The 17,580-nt window shown below is 39.1% G+C and overlaps 1 protein-coding gene across 2 annotated transcripts in view; it reads right to left on the reverse strand.

The window, feature by feature from the left end:
• Positions 1-17,580, reverse strand: part of LOC117937411 (zinc transporter ZIP11-like) — a 105,270-nt gene that overhangs the window by 5,315 nt on the left and 82,375 nt on the right. For both annotated transcript variants that reach the window (XM_034861380.1, XM_034861379.1), the window contains exon 6: positions 12,470-12,637. In XM_034861380.1, the coding sequence (XP_034717271.1) occupies positions 12,470-12,637 (168 nt within the window). The remainder of the gene's footprint in view (positions 1-12,469; positions 12,638-17,580) is intronic.

Consider the following 17,580-nt stretch of genomic DNA (forward strand, 5'->3'; position numbering starts at 1 on the left):
AAGATGCAAAGTGAAAAGGTCACAGTGCATGATGTATCTATGAGTGTGTTCCTGTGTTTGAGAAGTTTGTGTGTGTGTGTGTATGTGTGTGTATTTACTGCATGTCCACGGGGAGTCTGAGTGATAGGCTATTTAGCGTTTTACACCCAACACGCAGAGTAGCAGTATTACGTCTACTTCATATGTTGACAAGCAGCGACGTGCTGCTATGCTGTTGACAGCTAGGTTATTAAAATGCCCAAAAAGCTAATTTACCAACATAAGAGCAAGCATCTAAGAGCAAGCATCAAAGAGTTGTGCACACAGATAATTGAGTGGTTTAATCCCAACTGTAGAGCTAAGTCTTAAATGTCCTACCAGGAGAGGACTACAGAATAGAAACCCTTTCAATTTCCATAAAATCATGGCCACCTTTGGGGCCACCTTCAGACCTTTTAATCTTTTTTGCCCAATAGTGGTCATCACCTGAGAAAAGGTTAGATGTTTCTCCACATTTCTAGTGTTCAACAATTTAATTTTCTGGTGCTTAATGAGAATGAATTAAGATGCCTCCAGACAGCAGCTACAGACCATGTCCACTGGGATCCACCTCCCTCTCCACTTAATGTGATCCAATCATTATTGAGATGGAGTTGTAGCTTAAAAGAGAGGGAATGACATGATTAATAGACACTAATACAATAAACATTAATTGGACTACCGTAAAATCTAATTTGGAAGACAAAGTTCCTCCAAACAGATTGCTTTTAAATTGCGGTCTTACACCAGTGTAATATAACTAATTTAGGATATGAGGATACTACAAGGATCAGGTAATATTATTCCCTTTTTTTTGCCAAAAGTTAGATTAGAAGATTGGCACCACTCTCATGTCAGATAGTGGTATTAGTCTTGTAATCTAACTTTGGCGAAAAAGTGAACAAGCATGCTTTTATAAATGTCAAACTATGCTTTAGGTTCCTGTGGTTGCTGGAGTCACATGGCAAGCTATAGCAGCCAGCTGGAACACATCTCAACTTGGGCAAACATTGGCAACATAGACGACTCCTCCAAACTGTTGATGCCGCCTACCTCGGGGGCTTGACATTCACCATGTTTGTAAAAGAAAATTAAGGAAGCTTGCACATTAAGGAAGCTTTCACATCCAGGACCAGGGCCCAGATCTAAGTACACTTGACCCCAAACTTCAGTTTGTTTAATAAGTGTGAACCAGGTTGTGTTTCCTTGGGTAGGGTTGGCATCAGGTGTGAAATAACACCTGTACCAACACGATGAAGTAGGCTGCTCTTTAACGCCAGTAAGTGAGTAGAGTTGCGGAACATGTCTCCTTCGAATCTGCATATGTGTGCCGCATGTACCGATGCCATCTTCTGAACTGCACGGCCATAGGTAATAAAGTAGAACTCCAGCTAAGAGGATTGTTTTTAACATTGTCTCCAAAATATAACCAATAGTCGTCATCATTTAAAGGTTGACTCCATTGTATGGGGCCGGGATCTCACGACTGGCATGCTTGTCTACACTGTAGACATAAAAAAGGTCACGTAGATGATGACTCAACTGTTCTCGGTTACGGAACAACATCACTTATGACAAAAGCTGAGCAGCAGAGGACAATAAATTAATTGTCCTAAAAATATAAAAACGCACTTACAACCTCTCAGCATTACTTGTGTAACAGCAGACTTTTAGTTTCGGTGAAAATCTTCTTCTTTTTCTTTGGGAATGGAGCCGATGTCACGAGACAGAAACAGAAAGTGTGGCTATTAAGGCGTCAAAGTATTATATTAATTAATAGCTATCTATTCTCTTTCATGCAGGGACTGATCTCTTTCAACCCCAGCCCTCCAATTCCTTTGTATTCTTATCTTTTCCTACAATATTAATAGCCTACATCAAGCTATGCTGCCTTACTCTTGGAACAAGGAGCAAAGATAAAGATAAGGTTTGAGAGAGAATGAGAGAATTAGGAAGAAGCAAAGCAGAGATGAAAAGGACTACAGATACCATGCAAAGGTAAGAAACTATCCAGATCGCCCAGCAGCTGCAGACTTAAAGAGCACAGAGGCCACTTCATTATAATCTAACACCTGTCATTACCTCTGATAACAATGCACATGGTCCTAATCAACTTCACACCGGCCTATTACAGCAGACATACTGTAAAGCCATTATGAGCAAAGGACTCTTTAGTTAGACCGTGGGTCCCCTGTACTATTCATCTCAATCCTCTGGAACTGTCTGAAATGCCAAGGGACCAGTAGAAACTCTATCTGCACTGAAAAACCTTCAACTTATATTGAATAAAACATGTGCTGTGTGTGTGTGTGTTTACCACTTGGCACAGCTGGTACAAGGCTAGGGGAAGACTAGCAGTTTAAAAAAATTCTTAACTGATCCTAAGACCAAATACTTAACTTTCTATTTTGTCTCATGGTCTAACAGATGTTAGCGTCACTGATATAAAGCTGTTGGACCTGTGGAATAAGTAATACATAATTATGAAAAACAGTTGTATTATTTGCTCTCTTGGTTTAAGAATAAAAAAATCCAACAACAGCTGCTCACCTTAAGTACTGCCACACAGCTGGAAATGTAAGCCAGGTGTTTGGGAGTGTTTTGTAAGTCCCCCGAGCTGGAAGTTTCTGTTCTAAAACTGAGTCCAGGGCTAGTAGGGGAGCACTAAACGCCCACACATCTGTCAACTTTTACCCATGAGACCCTGTATTTCAGTGTCTGCCAGCATCTCATGGCAGTTTAAGGAATATCTTGTGGATTGTTACAATATTCAACTTAATTAAAGCTGCACTTTCCTGGCTTTGTTTGCAGCACTCCAGACCAAGCTGACAGTCGAGTCAGCTGAACCAGCAAGCGATCTGCATTGGAGCAGAAAGCCCCACAGCCAAAAACTCAAATTTGACGTCTGAATTGGCACTGATGTGCAGAATTGTTCACTTTCCCATCCCAGTGCATTCATTTGGCAAGAGGTTTTTACCAATACGGCTTCGTTTGAGAGTCCATCTATTAGATGGATTGTCCTTGGCTTCTGTACAGACAATCATGGTCCCCAGAAGATGAGTCCTATTGAATTTGGTGATTCCCTGAGTTTTCCTCTAGCACCACCATGAGGTTGAAATTTTTGGATTATAATGAAATATCTCAATTGATATTGTATAGATTGCCATGAAACTAATGCAAATATCCATAACCCCTAGAGATATTTATCCAAATTACTTTGGGGATCCTTTGATTTTTCATGTAATGCCACCAGCTTAAACCTTTCACTAATCCAGTCATAATGCAATTTGGTATGGGCATCCATGGTTCCCAGATAATGGATCCTAATGACTTTGGGGGTCCCCTGACTTTTTCTCCATGAGGTTGACATTTGTGGTCAGCAACTACATTTTTGGATGGACTGCCATGAAATTTGGTATGTTTGACACTCATGTCCTCATCAGGGTGAATTGTATTTATTTTGGTGAGCCCCTGACTTTTGATCTAGCGCCATCATCAGGCCTACATTTTTAATTTATTGAATACTTTGATTTATGACCAAATAGCTGTAATTAACTTTGTTTGAAACCAAAACTCAGGAACAAACTCTCGCAAGATCTGGCGACACAGAGAAGCTAACGTCCGTGAACGCCCTAATAAAACTAATCACTATGATGCTAAATATGTCTTTTAGCTGTGTAAATATGGAAGGATTAGCAAAAGAACATATGAATACATTATTTAAATGTAACTTTTTATCCATCCACACTACTTTCACTACACGTTCAAATGAGGCCACACCCATTTAGGAGACAGGAAGTGCCGTTTCCCACCATTGGTGCTGCTTGCAATGCGCTACCTTTGGTATATATGGGTCTTTGGAAAAAACCCTTAGGGTTAAGAAAAGATTGTGGGTGGGTTAAAATATGTACATTTAAGTGAAACATTGGACACAAAGAGGACACAAACCCCGGTTTCTTGGGTAAAAGCCCTGTGCTGTTTTTTGACCAATCCCCCACCCCAACCTGCCTTACGCAGAGTTACGGTCTTCAATACTACTCCGTACCATTGATGCTGTTCATACTAAGTCATCTTTCTGTTGTGCAGGTGTGTCCCATACAGACACTAAAGCGTGTGTTGTACGTCGGTATTTGGGCTGGAAACAAACTCCAACACAACTTGGAAAAACTTAATGTTGGTTTCTCCATTCATTTCCCACCAACTGTATCGTGGTTGGCATGTGCTAGGGTTGTCAAAACAAGGTTTGTCTGGGAATCTGAACAATAGTCATCCAAAGTACTGATGTCAAAGGGTTTTTCAAACGCGCCTGAATTCATAGTCTAAATAAAGGCCAGTGGAGATGTGAAGAGTGTCACTTGCGAGCAGTGAAGACGGGTTGAGATGATTCTTGAGAATGGAGCAGAGTGTGAGTCATCAATTCTGTCACCAGAAAAGAAAGTTGTTTATTGTGTGTGTGTGCGCGTGTCTGTGTGTGTGTGCGCGTGCAGCAGTGATGCTATCAAATTCCTGCTTCATGTTGTATGCTCTTTTAAGCGAGTCTGATGATACGGCTGCTGACAGCCCATTGTCACAGCCGCTGCTCATTTCCATTGTACTTTCCTTTAATCTTGTCTCCTCACCTGTCCACACTTCTTTTTCCACTGAGCCTGCCGTTACTTTGTACTCTCTCTCTCTCTCTCTCTCTCAGCTCCTCGGCCTTCTTTTTTTAATACCGCTGAACTGCGAGCTAAGGTTCATTTTACAGTTTTCTTTTCATCTTGTTTTGGGTGAGATGTTTTTCTCATGCACATCAAAGTCTCCTCTCATTGCTCTTTGTTTCTTTTTCATCCTCCTGTGTTCAGGGGTAGCAGAGTGACATTTTAGTATATGTATACTAATCTACTGGATCATACAATACAAATGACTTAATGAAAGTCATGACTAAATCCCCTGCAATGCTACAACATCTAAAGAATTAAAATTAGTAATAACTCCTCACTTACATGTGACTGACTACAAAAGATATTTGCAATGAAAAGCAATCCTACACCGAGTGTGTCTGCTTCAGGTCCCATGGAAAATATTAGATTCACTTAGCTCTCAATTACTTTGCATGTTGGGAATTCTTAGTGTTCTCTTGGACTTACCTAAGCTTCAGACCTGTGTTTGGACCAGGCTGATATTAGAGACAGGCTGTACTCCTATTTTTGGCACTTTATTAGTATCTTTTGTCCAATTCTTCAGAAGCCTCCCTGTTTTCTGATATGCTGGTGTTACATTTGCTGCTAAAGCCATTTAACCATTAACGCAAAATCAAAACACCCTCTATGTTTACCTGCTGTTTCTGATAAATTTACGAAAATGTGAATTTCCTCAGCACCCAATCAATCAGTACACGTCATGTTATCACACATAAAATAAAGTGGTTAATTATTCCCATTAGTAAAAGACTGCTAAAATATAATATACAGTACTGCTACATCAAACTTACCTAGACACGAATATATAAAAAATGGCTTTTTGCAGTTTTCCGTCAACATCCTTATTGACGAGCAAATAATAGAGGATGAAAGGAAACCCACGCCATAGTTCTAACAGCTTACTATTATTTATTCATTTATTGCACTAAAGAATTTATATTCTCCTACTTATGCTTCCTTTATATATAACTGCTTTTATATTTATGCTCTTATATTTGAGTAGCATATCTGGCATTTGAATTTTGTCTGTACCTTAGCAGTAGGTATGGGTTGTTTTTAAAAAGAATTAATACTTTATGTATTGTAAGTCACAGTGGTCCATGAGTTGATGTTGATGTGGTTTTACTGTCCCCAGTGTCTTTTTTGTTTGAGGTTTCCTTTATATTTCTGTATTGCCCATGCAGCAACTTGCCCTTGTCCAACACAACTGTATCGCAAGGGAGACAAATAAAGAAACCTACGCCTTTACCCTGATTTCTGAAAATCTCCAATTAAATCACTAAATCATTAAAAAATGTTCAATACCGGTATCAATACCAATACCGTGACCTCGGAACCGATTCCTAAACAATACTTTTTTCAATACCAATTTCATTAACTAAAATGAAAATACACATTATTACACAAATCGTGTTAATTGTTTTTCAGCTCCTACTACCTGAGCCCAGTCTCTGTGGGTAACTTAGAGGATTTTTTGCATGTTTATTGGCTCACTGACGCTGATGAGATTTACTCCTTTGGTATTGAAATTGGGTAATGGATGACGCGGTATTTTTCCATTACTTCAATACTAAGAAGGCAGTTTGGTCTGTGCCTAAAAAGTATTGAATTGGGTACCCACTCCTATATATCATAATATGTTAATATATAATAATCTCACCAAACAGTTGTGTCCGTGTGGTGTAATGGACAGTCCAGAGCCTCGTTGAAGATACTATGGAGTTTGTGTTGTTCGAGAGGAATAAAACAATGCATTACCAGGTGTCAAAAAAATAAGTGCACTTATCATGCCGCCTGGAAAAGCACTCACTTCATTCAGCACCAAATAATGGAACTAATTACTTTTCAACATCAGTGTTAAAGCCAAACCGAGAATTTTTTTAAATGTAAAAACAGACCTCTTTCATTAGCCTGAATCACAAATTGTGGTTATCACAGAGCTACTAAGAGGCAGAATGCAAGGTGGTTAATGTATTAAGCCAATGTTAAATTACATGATGACTGGGTGAAGAAGCACTTAAGCCAAATGAATCCCTCTTACTGCAATTTGGGGACAGCAAAATTACACATAACACACAAAATGCAAAAGGATAGTTCCCACTACATGTTACTACGCATGGTACAAATGACTTTTTTCTTTTATTAGTACTGATAATCATTTAGAAACAATGGGTAACTAGACCTCTTACATCACAGCACAGCCTAGACACTCGTACTTATATGAACACACTGCACACAAACACACACTTGTGGTTAAAAAAATGCCTCTACAATCTCTGGAGGATCACTACAATCAGGGGCCCGCCGTGAGCAAATTCAAAGAAACATACAAAAGGTCTTTAATGTCTAATAAAAATAAATAATATTTTACAAACAATCCGCGGAGGCCTTTATTGGCATACAGATGACAGACTAAATATTCGGGATACCAAACGGCTGCCAAAATCTTTGGCCCATAAAGCACAATAACTAAAACGGCCAAGTAAATTTGGATGAACAATTGCATTTTTGATGACACGATGAGTCTTTATTAATGCAGCAGACATGTTGTCAGCGGGGCTGTTAGTGAGTAAACTAGGACTGTAGGAATTTGGCTGATTTTGTTTTCCAACTTTGCACCCGATGTGTACGTCAAAACAAACGCAGACTTCTCTTTTTGATACTTGTAACTATACGTAACATTAAAATGTTTCAGAAACTTTTTCTTCTGATAATAAGAGTGAAAAGAAGCCTATTTTTATATAGTTTTTTAATGCCTTAATAATGCATTTGCCCGAGTCACAAAATGATTTTCAGCAAGTAGTCAGCGCTGCAGAGCACACATTCTGATGGGTTACAAATCATTACACCAGAAAAGCCTGTGTTATTGTATACAGCCAGGTAAAAGGTAGCAGAAGATTTAGTTATGTAGGCTTAAATGTATTTTAATTTTAATTTTAGAAGTAATCTGATGTAGTTATGGCTGATATTGGGGCAGGACTATCACAGAAAAGAAGGAAATTAAACAAAGAACAACTGAAAGCTAAAAGGGAAAGTGAAAGAAACCCAAGTCACATTTGGTCGGGGTTTCAACAATGGAGACAATTACGTAATTGTAAATTATCCAAAACTGACCCTGAATTGGCCCTCAGGATAAGTATTGGTAATATGTCTATTTCATTCATAAAATAACTACACAATGCGCAATGTGATTCTTTGTCACTAGCCGACATTAAATTACGTCCCCCTTCCATTTAGCGCTCGGTTTTATTTATTTGCAGTCTGTTGTGTTGGCCTACTCTTTTCTTTTTGTACCCCGTACTTGTGTAAAGTGTCCTTGGGCTTCATGTTACTATCACGTTGGTTTCTTTAACAATCTCTTAATGCTTTGGCTTGTCACACAGTGACAGATCCACAAAAGGCTACGTATGCAACACCTGAAATGCAACGATTCATCTGCATCGTGTTCTCTTATTGTAAATTAATGATTTTCTGTCTGAGGAAAATATTTATTGCGACTATACAACTTCCATAACGCTAACTCGGTAATATACAGTGGGCACCATAAAGAAAAGACCTTTACGACTGCAGGTGTGGTAAAAAACTACCACTTTGGCAAAAGCGGACTCTAGAATCAACACAAACTGAGACTTACCCATGTTAACCCAGCCACTTGAAATGGATTACTTAAAGGACTTGCAGGTTTGAAGGACGCACACATGTGATCCCAACCGGCTTATTATCCTCTGAGCAGCGGCAATCTTTGTTAATTTATCCCTTATTCTTTGTGTGGTGCGTCTATAAGTGGAGATCTGAGTGATCACGTCGTACGTTACAGTCTTTCAGCAGTGAGCTGTAGGCTGTCTATAGTAATAGTAGTAGTCTATTCAAGAAGAAGGGCTCAAAGATGGCTTCAAGTTAGGCTTCATTGTACGTTGTTGGCATGAAAATTATATATACTATATATATAATTGTCATATTATATATCCTATATGTAATTATCATTCTTTTTCAACATCCTCTATACTATATACTTGATTTTATAGATTTGGTGTGCAGTCAAGGAAGGCTTCATATTTAGAATTCCTCACTGGGGGACAGAAACTACACAGTGTGACTTTAAAGAAACACATTTAAAAAAAAAGGGGTTAATTGGGTTAAATCAGATTTTTTTTTTGTACTTGAAACACTCACTTATGGTAGACTGTGGGATAACCCCCCTTCTTGGCATCTCCTCAACGACCACTGACAAGCAAGGAAAACAGGCTACACCCTCCTACAACCAGAATGGCTGCACCTGATTGGACAAACGCTTCCCTCATGGGCTGTCTGTGCCCAGATTTCAAAACAGACCAGCATGTCGGCTAGTTTGGTAACTCGCTCCTATTTTACAAAAATAGTTCACCCAAATGTGTTTATAAAAGCATTTTATGCAAGAAAGAAGATTTACATGTTGCTATATCTGTCTTTATTTTAGATCAACAATGGTGAGTTTAAAAAAATGTTCATGAGTTTCCGAGAGTCGCGAGTCGTACTGGGAGCGCCTCGATTGCATAACTAGCTTTATGCAAATGAGGAGCGGTTACTGGACGCCCTGCTTCTTGAACGTGCTGGGATGCTACCAGAATACATTGCCCCGCTGCTCACATACACAACAAATGGGAAGCGTGAAAACGATGCCTGCCATTGGAACCATTAATAAGTTATTGTATGTGCTTAATGTGTTTTTTATTTTTTTTATTACCAGACTCACAGGAGGCTTCAAATGTGTGCGTCTGTTCACATGTGTCTCATTAAATCTGCATGAGGATGAGCATGGCAATCTGTATGTAAGCGTGTTTGTATAAAAGCCCTTTATGCATGTAGATTTTTCAATTATGAGAACTAAAGTGTATTCAGTGACTAGTAAACAGTTTTCTCTTGCATTCAAATTCATATGTAGAAGAGTACAACTGTTTATTCATCTCCTACACACAACATGTGTCCCTAATTTGATTTTTATCCACACTTCTTGCAGCAAACAATCACTCTTCACTATGAATATGATGTTGCTGTTATGAATAGAAAGAAGGCTTGAGTGTTTTACTCAAGTGCACAGCGGTAAATCATCCAAACTAGTAAAAATGCATATTCTTATTCATTAAGAGTGCTACAATGATGTGTTGAATTGCTAATTGTCCGCAGCTCAATGCTCTGCTCTTGATGCCTTTTCCACATTTAATCAAATCATCTGATTAATGTAGTGGTAATGGAAGCAATAATATGTTTTGTGAAATCAAAAAGAAGCCTGATCAGAGAGACATTATGAGACTGCGCTATACAGATATGCGAGACCCTTACAAACATTTTTTTTTACTTCCAATGACATTCATCAAAATTGTAGTTTCTGCGATTTTTACAAAATTGTTATTGTTACTTATAAACTTGTCATTATAGTCATCAAAACAACAGACTATGATTGTTGTGTTTTCTCAAGATTACACAAAAAGTACAAAAAAAACAAAGGTCAGTCAGTATTTGAAATGCTGCAGGAGGAAATAGTGAGAACATTTTATTGATTGAATATTCTGTTATACTGTACTGTGGATACATCTTTTGCATGTTTGTATGCTGCTGCACGCCTGTGTGCTGTCAGTTAAACGCGTTAGTAACAGCGTTAACACAAACCCATTTTAACGGCGTCTGTTTTTTTACGGCGAGATTAACGTTCTTTCTGGCCTAGCAAACTTTGTAGTTTTTTTCACGTGCTGTTGCAACAACTAGTAACGTTAGAAAAACTACAACACCCACCGGATCTAGCTAGACTGCAAACAAAACAACAGGCACGGCACACACCACACACACACACACATCGTTTGGGCTTGTGAGCCGGCCAAAGAGTAGTAACGTTACGTTTTGAGTGGATGGCGAGCTCGGGACGCTGAGATGGACACCAATAAGATTCTGAATGGAAAGTTTACTTTTTAAAAGCCTCCAAATGTTCCACTGACAAGACCAAAGTGATCTGTCGTTGTGTCGTGTCGTTGTTTTGTCGTTGTGAACTGAGCTATCATCACAGCACGTCCAGTCTGAACATACCCTTAAAGCTGTGACTTTGTAGTAAATAGGTGTTGAGTTGGTTCTCCTAAAAATGTCAAAAATGACTTAACTGCTTCCCTGTTGTTTTTCTTTACATCAATCAAATCATCTGTGTCCTTTCTCAAGTGTGTGCTTTTGAATATTGAACACAGCTTTCTTCCCTAGAGATCACCTTTGATGTTTGATTGACACGTCATTAGTGTAATTAGCTCATTAGACTTGACTGAATGGCATCTTTGTAGTGTTCAATAATGCAATGCGTGTTCCAGGACAAACCTGTCTATTTGACAAGATTCTTCACCATAAATATTCAAACTGTCAGCCCAGATTTGGTCCTGGAATATGGCAGTCCATGGCCGGGAGTTCTGTGGAGCTCAGTACCAGATGAGTCTTTCTAAATGAATGGTAAATTGTTTGGCCTTCCTTTAGTTGTGGTGTTGAATTGATCAGGTGATGACATTGGGAAAACTAGGGAGCGGAGTTTGCTTCCTCTGGGAAAATAAAAGACTTACACGAGGGTAATGCACATCTTTGGAAGTTTTTTAATACAAACCACAATCTTTTTCCTAATCTTACCTAGTAGCTTTGTAGGGGTGGGAATAACCAGACGCCTCCCGATACAATATCATCACAATACTCATGCCAAAATACGATATTATTGCGATTTTACACCTATTGCATGATTCTGCGATATAATGCAATGTATAACCTTTTTTCCAACATTTTAATTTTTTTTTAGATGTCTCCAAAAGGAAGCGTTGTCAACATCTGTTTTATCTAAAAAGATAAATTTCTTTGTTTGTTCACAGCACTTCAGTTTTATTGCTGAAAAATGGGATTGTCAAGCCGACGAACTGACCAACACATATATAATAAAAGATCCATACTTGGCTCCTGTGTACCAGCCACTAGCCACTAAAAATATTGCGATATGCTGTATCAATTTTTGCCCCCACCCCTATTGGTGTGGGGCCTAAACTTAACTGTCGTTGCCGCATAACGCTCAGTTTTTGCCACCTAATCTTAACCGTAATGTTGGCTCAAACTACCGACAGCTCGAGGTGCTCTCTACCCGGCTCAAAGTGTTTTTCCTTATTGAGTCTCAACGGCGGTTCTAATGCTGGGTTTTACAGACTCCGCTTTTTTTTCTTCCGCTATCGCTCTGCAAAAGTAAACTGAGATTCAACTGTGGAGGACGGGTGGAGAGATCTTCTAAGCTACCTTCGAGGCTGCTATATCACGAGTCACTTTTTACCTTGACGCGAACCCTCAAACTCCGCTACATGTCAGAGGGAAATATTCTACTTTTTTATCTGACAGCTTACATTACTAATTACGTGCACATAAAACACATGTAGTTTATAAAATATGTATTAACATAAACTACCCAACAAGATACAGTCACACAAGATACGCAACGCTTTTGATGCATTTCCAGTTTCTAAATTGTGAGGATTCTCAAGCAGCAAGTTCTTTTAATACCCAAGGTACACTTTACTGATTGTACTAACATTGTGTTACTTAAGTAACAACAACAATTTCAGACTTATCCTTGTTTTACCCCCACGTGACTTTGCAGGGTGACTTATTCTCTGAACAGCATTGATAGAGTGGAAGCGCATTCTAAGAATTCAATTGAACTGCACTATTTTATCAGTGACATGGACAAATTCCCTACTGCAGCTGCTTCAGACAACCATGTGGCTCGTACTCACCTGGGATGTTGTGGATGGTGATGGCAACGATGAGTAGAACGATTCGTCGCCAGCTGCTTCCTGTCCGCCCAACCCCTTCCTGTTGTTTATTTCCTGTTTCCTGTCCCTCCGAGCTGAGCGAATGAGGTCCTCTCCTCCTCTGGTACACATCTCCATTCTCTATTTTATCTGCACGACAGAGAAGAAGAATGTTGAAAGCAAAATGATGCAAAAACGTAGTTCACCATTCATCCACAGATAAATGTAGCATGTATCCCACATCATCTTTTCTTTCTTTTCTTTTTTTAAACATCAACAGACAATCTTCTCGAGACAAGACCATCCAATCACAGCCACTTTGCAGAGTGATTAGCCAGTGCAGAGGTGTGAAACCAGGCGAGGTTGGATAGTCTCTCCCGGGCCTTTATTCCCATTTTTACAATCCATTGTGTCGAGACTACAAAGACACACACAAGACACAAAAGTCTCAGAGAGAGAGATCAGGGAGGCAGTGGGATGCATTCACAAAGACTCATTCATTTTCAAGACAGGTGTCGTGTCAGTGTCATGCACACCCCTTCAAATGAAGTATTTTGAATATATCCATTTCTTAATTATAATTTAATATTACCATTTAACATGTAATCATCTCAGTGGTGCCACTGCAGACTCTATAATCTTTAGCGCTTCCCTTCCTGCAACCTGTCCATTTTAATCACCATCTTCTTCCATCTCTTTTTCTCTTCCCTTTACATCCTTCCTTCTCTCCCTCTCAAATGCATTCTCAGACACAAGCAATTGACATCTATTAGTGCAGTCCCACTGTCTTGTTTTGCCATGTTGACGGCTGTAAGTTTAAATTATCCAACGTGCAAAGGTCAAATGATGTGGACTATGCTTGGAGTGCTTCCTCAGCCAGTGGACGCTTTCAATAGGTCAAAAGCCTTAAATCCATTTTTTTTATTGAACTTTTCAAACCATTTAACAGTAACTACGGGCTGTGGGTCTGTGTGTGCAAATACTACAAAGAGCCTGTGCTACAAGCTACATCCACAAATCACACCCATTTCTGGCTGGGTAAACCCTGCATTGTTTTCTTTGTGCTGAGACTGACACAGAAGTATTGATTCAACTAAATATTGAATGCTTAACTGCTTACCTAGACCTCCAGCGCCAAGCTAAAAGCGTTGGAAAAGAAACTGACATAACCTCCATGTAGGACGACAGACTAGACAACTAGATCAGTTAATGTAAGTACTAAATATGAAGTTGTTCTCCCCTTCACTTATAAAATGATCGCATTACTAGTATTTTGTCACTAGTCAGTTAGATTTTTATTACACTAGACAGTGCATCTGTTGGTATATGTGATATGAATATTCTGCAAGGAGATATTATAGGAGACAAACACAAAATAAAATCACCCACAAGCTAATTTACATATCACAAGGAGGATTGGCTGAAAATTACTTCCCAGTTGGTTGCTTAGATTTACAGTAACAAGACATATAAAGATATCTGCATGCACAAACACACACACACACACACACACACACCATTAGAGCATATTTTTAATTCTCCTCCAAACTTAAAAGTAGCCTATTACTTTGATTGACAGGTGGGTGGAAACACCTGAGACAGATGATTAGCATTCTGCAGTGGAAGTCTTTCACTGTCCTCGCTCACCTTTGAAAACACACATACACACTTACTCCTTGACATTAAAATTAGCTGTAGAATATTTTATAACTTTAGTTATTTGGAACAAAAAAAACACTTCTCTTTCTCAGTTCAGTTCTGTTTCCTCCCCTCTCCTCTGTTCCTGATGGTGAGCTGATGGTGATTTCTACCTCCAGAACCCCAAAGTTAAACTCTCTTCTCTTCTTGGCCCTAAATCCTTATTTTTCTTTTCTCTTCAATGCTCCTCCTTAATCACCCTCCACCTCCTTGTCCTCGTCATCTTCTTCTGTGTCACGCTTCACCTACACAGCTCTGTCCTGGCTCTCAGCGACATCCCTATTATGTAACTTAAACTTTATCTCATAATGTAAGATATGACCAATTCTATCTCAGAAATTCCAATAAATCCAATAGTTCGTGGACCTAAGTGTTGCGATTTCGGTTTCATATTGCAAATCATCATAGCCCTAACACACACACACACACACACACAAACAAACACACACACACACAACACAGTACTGACTCTCGAGTTGCCACAAAGTATAAATCCAGCGTAAGCCACTTACCTAGGCCCTGCGTAGAGCCTATGTCTACAACCATAACCAAGTGTGTCAAACAATCTGCTTGATCATTAGTGAACATAAAACAACTAAATGAAGGCAGCCTGATACAAAAGGAACATCGAAGCCAATTCAACTTTGACAAAGCCCACTTGCTCTCTTTCAGCTGCGATCGTGACTCCACTTTCGGCCAGTAAGCACAGCCACCCACTGTCAGCTTCCTGGGAGCTGCCCAGCACGATCAGAGGGTGCTACAGCCGACTAGCAGCTCTAATGCTCACGAGTGCTTAAGGTAATTTCTCATCAAGTGTTCTGACTCAACCGTGTCGAAACCATTGGAAAGTTCAAATAGCTTGTTCCAAGCTCTGATTCAGTGAACTGGAATAAGTGCTGTCAAAAGTTTTAATGCAGTAAAACAAAATCGGTACCTGAACGCTAAACACTGCATAGACTAGCATGATAACTATGCAAGATAATAAGGAAAATAAATCAATTTGGTTTTGGTTTTTGACAACCCACATTTATCGTGGATAGTCAGGCAGTGAAAGGTACGGATTGCTGACATCTGCAGTAGAGAAGCTAACATTGATGCTGCAGATTCTGTCAAACATGACCATGGATAGATGAGGTTGGATGGATTTAAACAGACATATATGGAATTTGGAGAAATTAATGATAGAAAATAGACTTTGAGGGAGGAAAGAGGAGGTAGAAAGATGGGTTTCCATGACAGGGTGAAAGCAGGAGAAAAACTGAGGAAAATGAAGAGAGACGGTTGGGGAGCATTGTTGGTTACCATAGAACGTTTGACTGATTGTACATTAGCGATCATCGACTTCAGTGGTAGCAGCTCGCTAGAGCGGCCCGTGGGCTCGGGAACCATTTCCATGGTAACAGCGAGCTCAACCTATCAAAGACCATCACTGTTAGGCTTAGGATTGTGGCAGTATTCGCGATATCATGAATATAACATGGTTTTCTTAAAACAAGGTTATTTCATATATACTTGTAGCTTCTACAGAAGCATAAACCTTTGTTTTTAAAATGTTGTAGCTTATGGTGACTTTACCTTGGGTAGTTTAGACATTATGGCTGATAATCAAAATCCTAATGGAGAAAATGAATGGGATTTTCACTTCTGGACCACACACTATTGAGCTCTATAGTACAGGTCAGCAAAGGTCTACCACCTTAAAATGTAATACTGTAAGTAATCAGGTGAACCCAGATTGTGTTTTTAGAGTCATGCCGAGAGAAATACCAGAGAAGGAAACTCACTCGCAGGACTGATTGACTGTCCCATGACAGAGCCAATAAACAAGTGCCAACTAATTATTTCAGCCTGGCATGAATATTTAGTAATTATTGTGACCACAAAGCAGTCCTACATCCATCCACTGACTGGAACAGCAGCTGTACAAAGGTTGGTCCATGCTGTTTCTGAAGGGCCATTTGTTAACTTCAAGGTCATGTATTGTCCCTAACTCAAACGTTTTTTTGGGGCCTTTTGTGTTCCATTTTCCCCATCTTGCTGTCCAAGGTAAACACGCCAATAGAATGGAGGCTTGTGAGTTTCTACTCCTCTTAACTACGGTTTTAAAAGCCCTAAACATTCATTAGTCATTAGTGTATGGTTCTGCTATGCCCAACGCTGAAAACATTAAATTCAATAATAATTAAACTGACTTTCAAGCCAATACTTTCAACTTAAAAGTCCATCTAAATTTGCAATTAATTTAATGAACTCATTTGGTTAAGTCATGGCTTAATGTGGCCGTGACCAAGAATGATTTATGCAATATAATATAATATAATATCTAACAGCAGTGATCTCATGATATAACTACCAGAAGAAGTAACAAATGGGAAAGGGAAATACTCAATGGGGAGGACATTCTGCTAGTATGCTCCTCCACATGAGTCTAATTAGATGATGTACGTGTTCATTCTAACAAACACAGGTGTAGCTTGTGACATTAATATTTAATGCATTTAATTGTGTGCCAGCTCCAGTATTTGGTATAGTGTATGCTGGCTTACTTCAAATATTAGTGACACTGTATGGATCTTCCTTAATGGTAATAGCTACACATTTTAGCCTCAGTTGGATTGTTAGATTTAGGATTTAGATAAGGATCAGAATTAGAGTTTTGATTATTTTTGTTGGTTAGTTGGGTGAGTTATAGTATATATATATATACTATATAGTATATAGTTATATATATTATTGGGGGATATCGTGGCTACATTTTTCCTTGGTTGGTTGGTGGGATAAGGCTTACTGTTTTTTTCGATTTGTTTTTTGGCGGGATTAGGATTAGGGTTACAGTTGGAAATCATTGGGGTTTCCCTCATTTTCAATGAAGCCGAGATGTAAGATGCGTTAAACATGAAGCACAAAACAAGTAAATACTACTTAATGAAAACAATCACACACAGAAGTGAAGTGATATGGAATTACAATCTTAAAACGTGCAAATGCCACACATGGTGGTGACAGTTCAACAAGAGTTTTATGGATGAAAAGACGTGCCTTTGTGCCAGAGAGGTTCAATTAACTGTCTTATACAGAGTACAGGGGTGGGTGTCACAGTGATCTGCCGTAATGGATCTGAGGGCAGAGTGATAAACCGAGTCCAGGGGTTTGAGAGTGGAAGCAGTGGCATCTCTATAAATAATGGCAAAGTAATCTAGGAGTGACAAAATTAGTGCCTAATAGTTTCTATGCTCCACATGTTTGAACAAATTCACAGAAAACTGCAGGTCCGCTGCAACTCTTGCAAATCAGGGCTGAATAATATTTAAAAAATAAGCAATGCAGCATCAGAGCAACACAACAATAAAAAAAGATAAAAACAAAATAAAGTAATTTCATCATAGGAATAATGA

Source organism: Etheostoma cragini, chromosome 21, assembly GCF_013103735.1.
Source record: "Etheostoma cragini isolate CJK2018 chromosome 21, CSU_Ecrag_1.0, whole genome shotgun sequence".
In the NCBI taxonomy this organism is placed as follows: Eukaryota; Metazoa; Chordata; class Actinopteri; order Perciformes; family Percidae; genus Etheostoma; species Etheostoma cragini.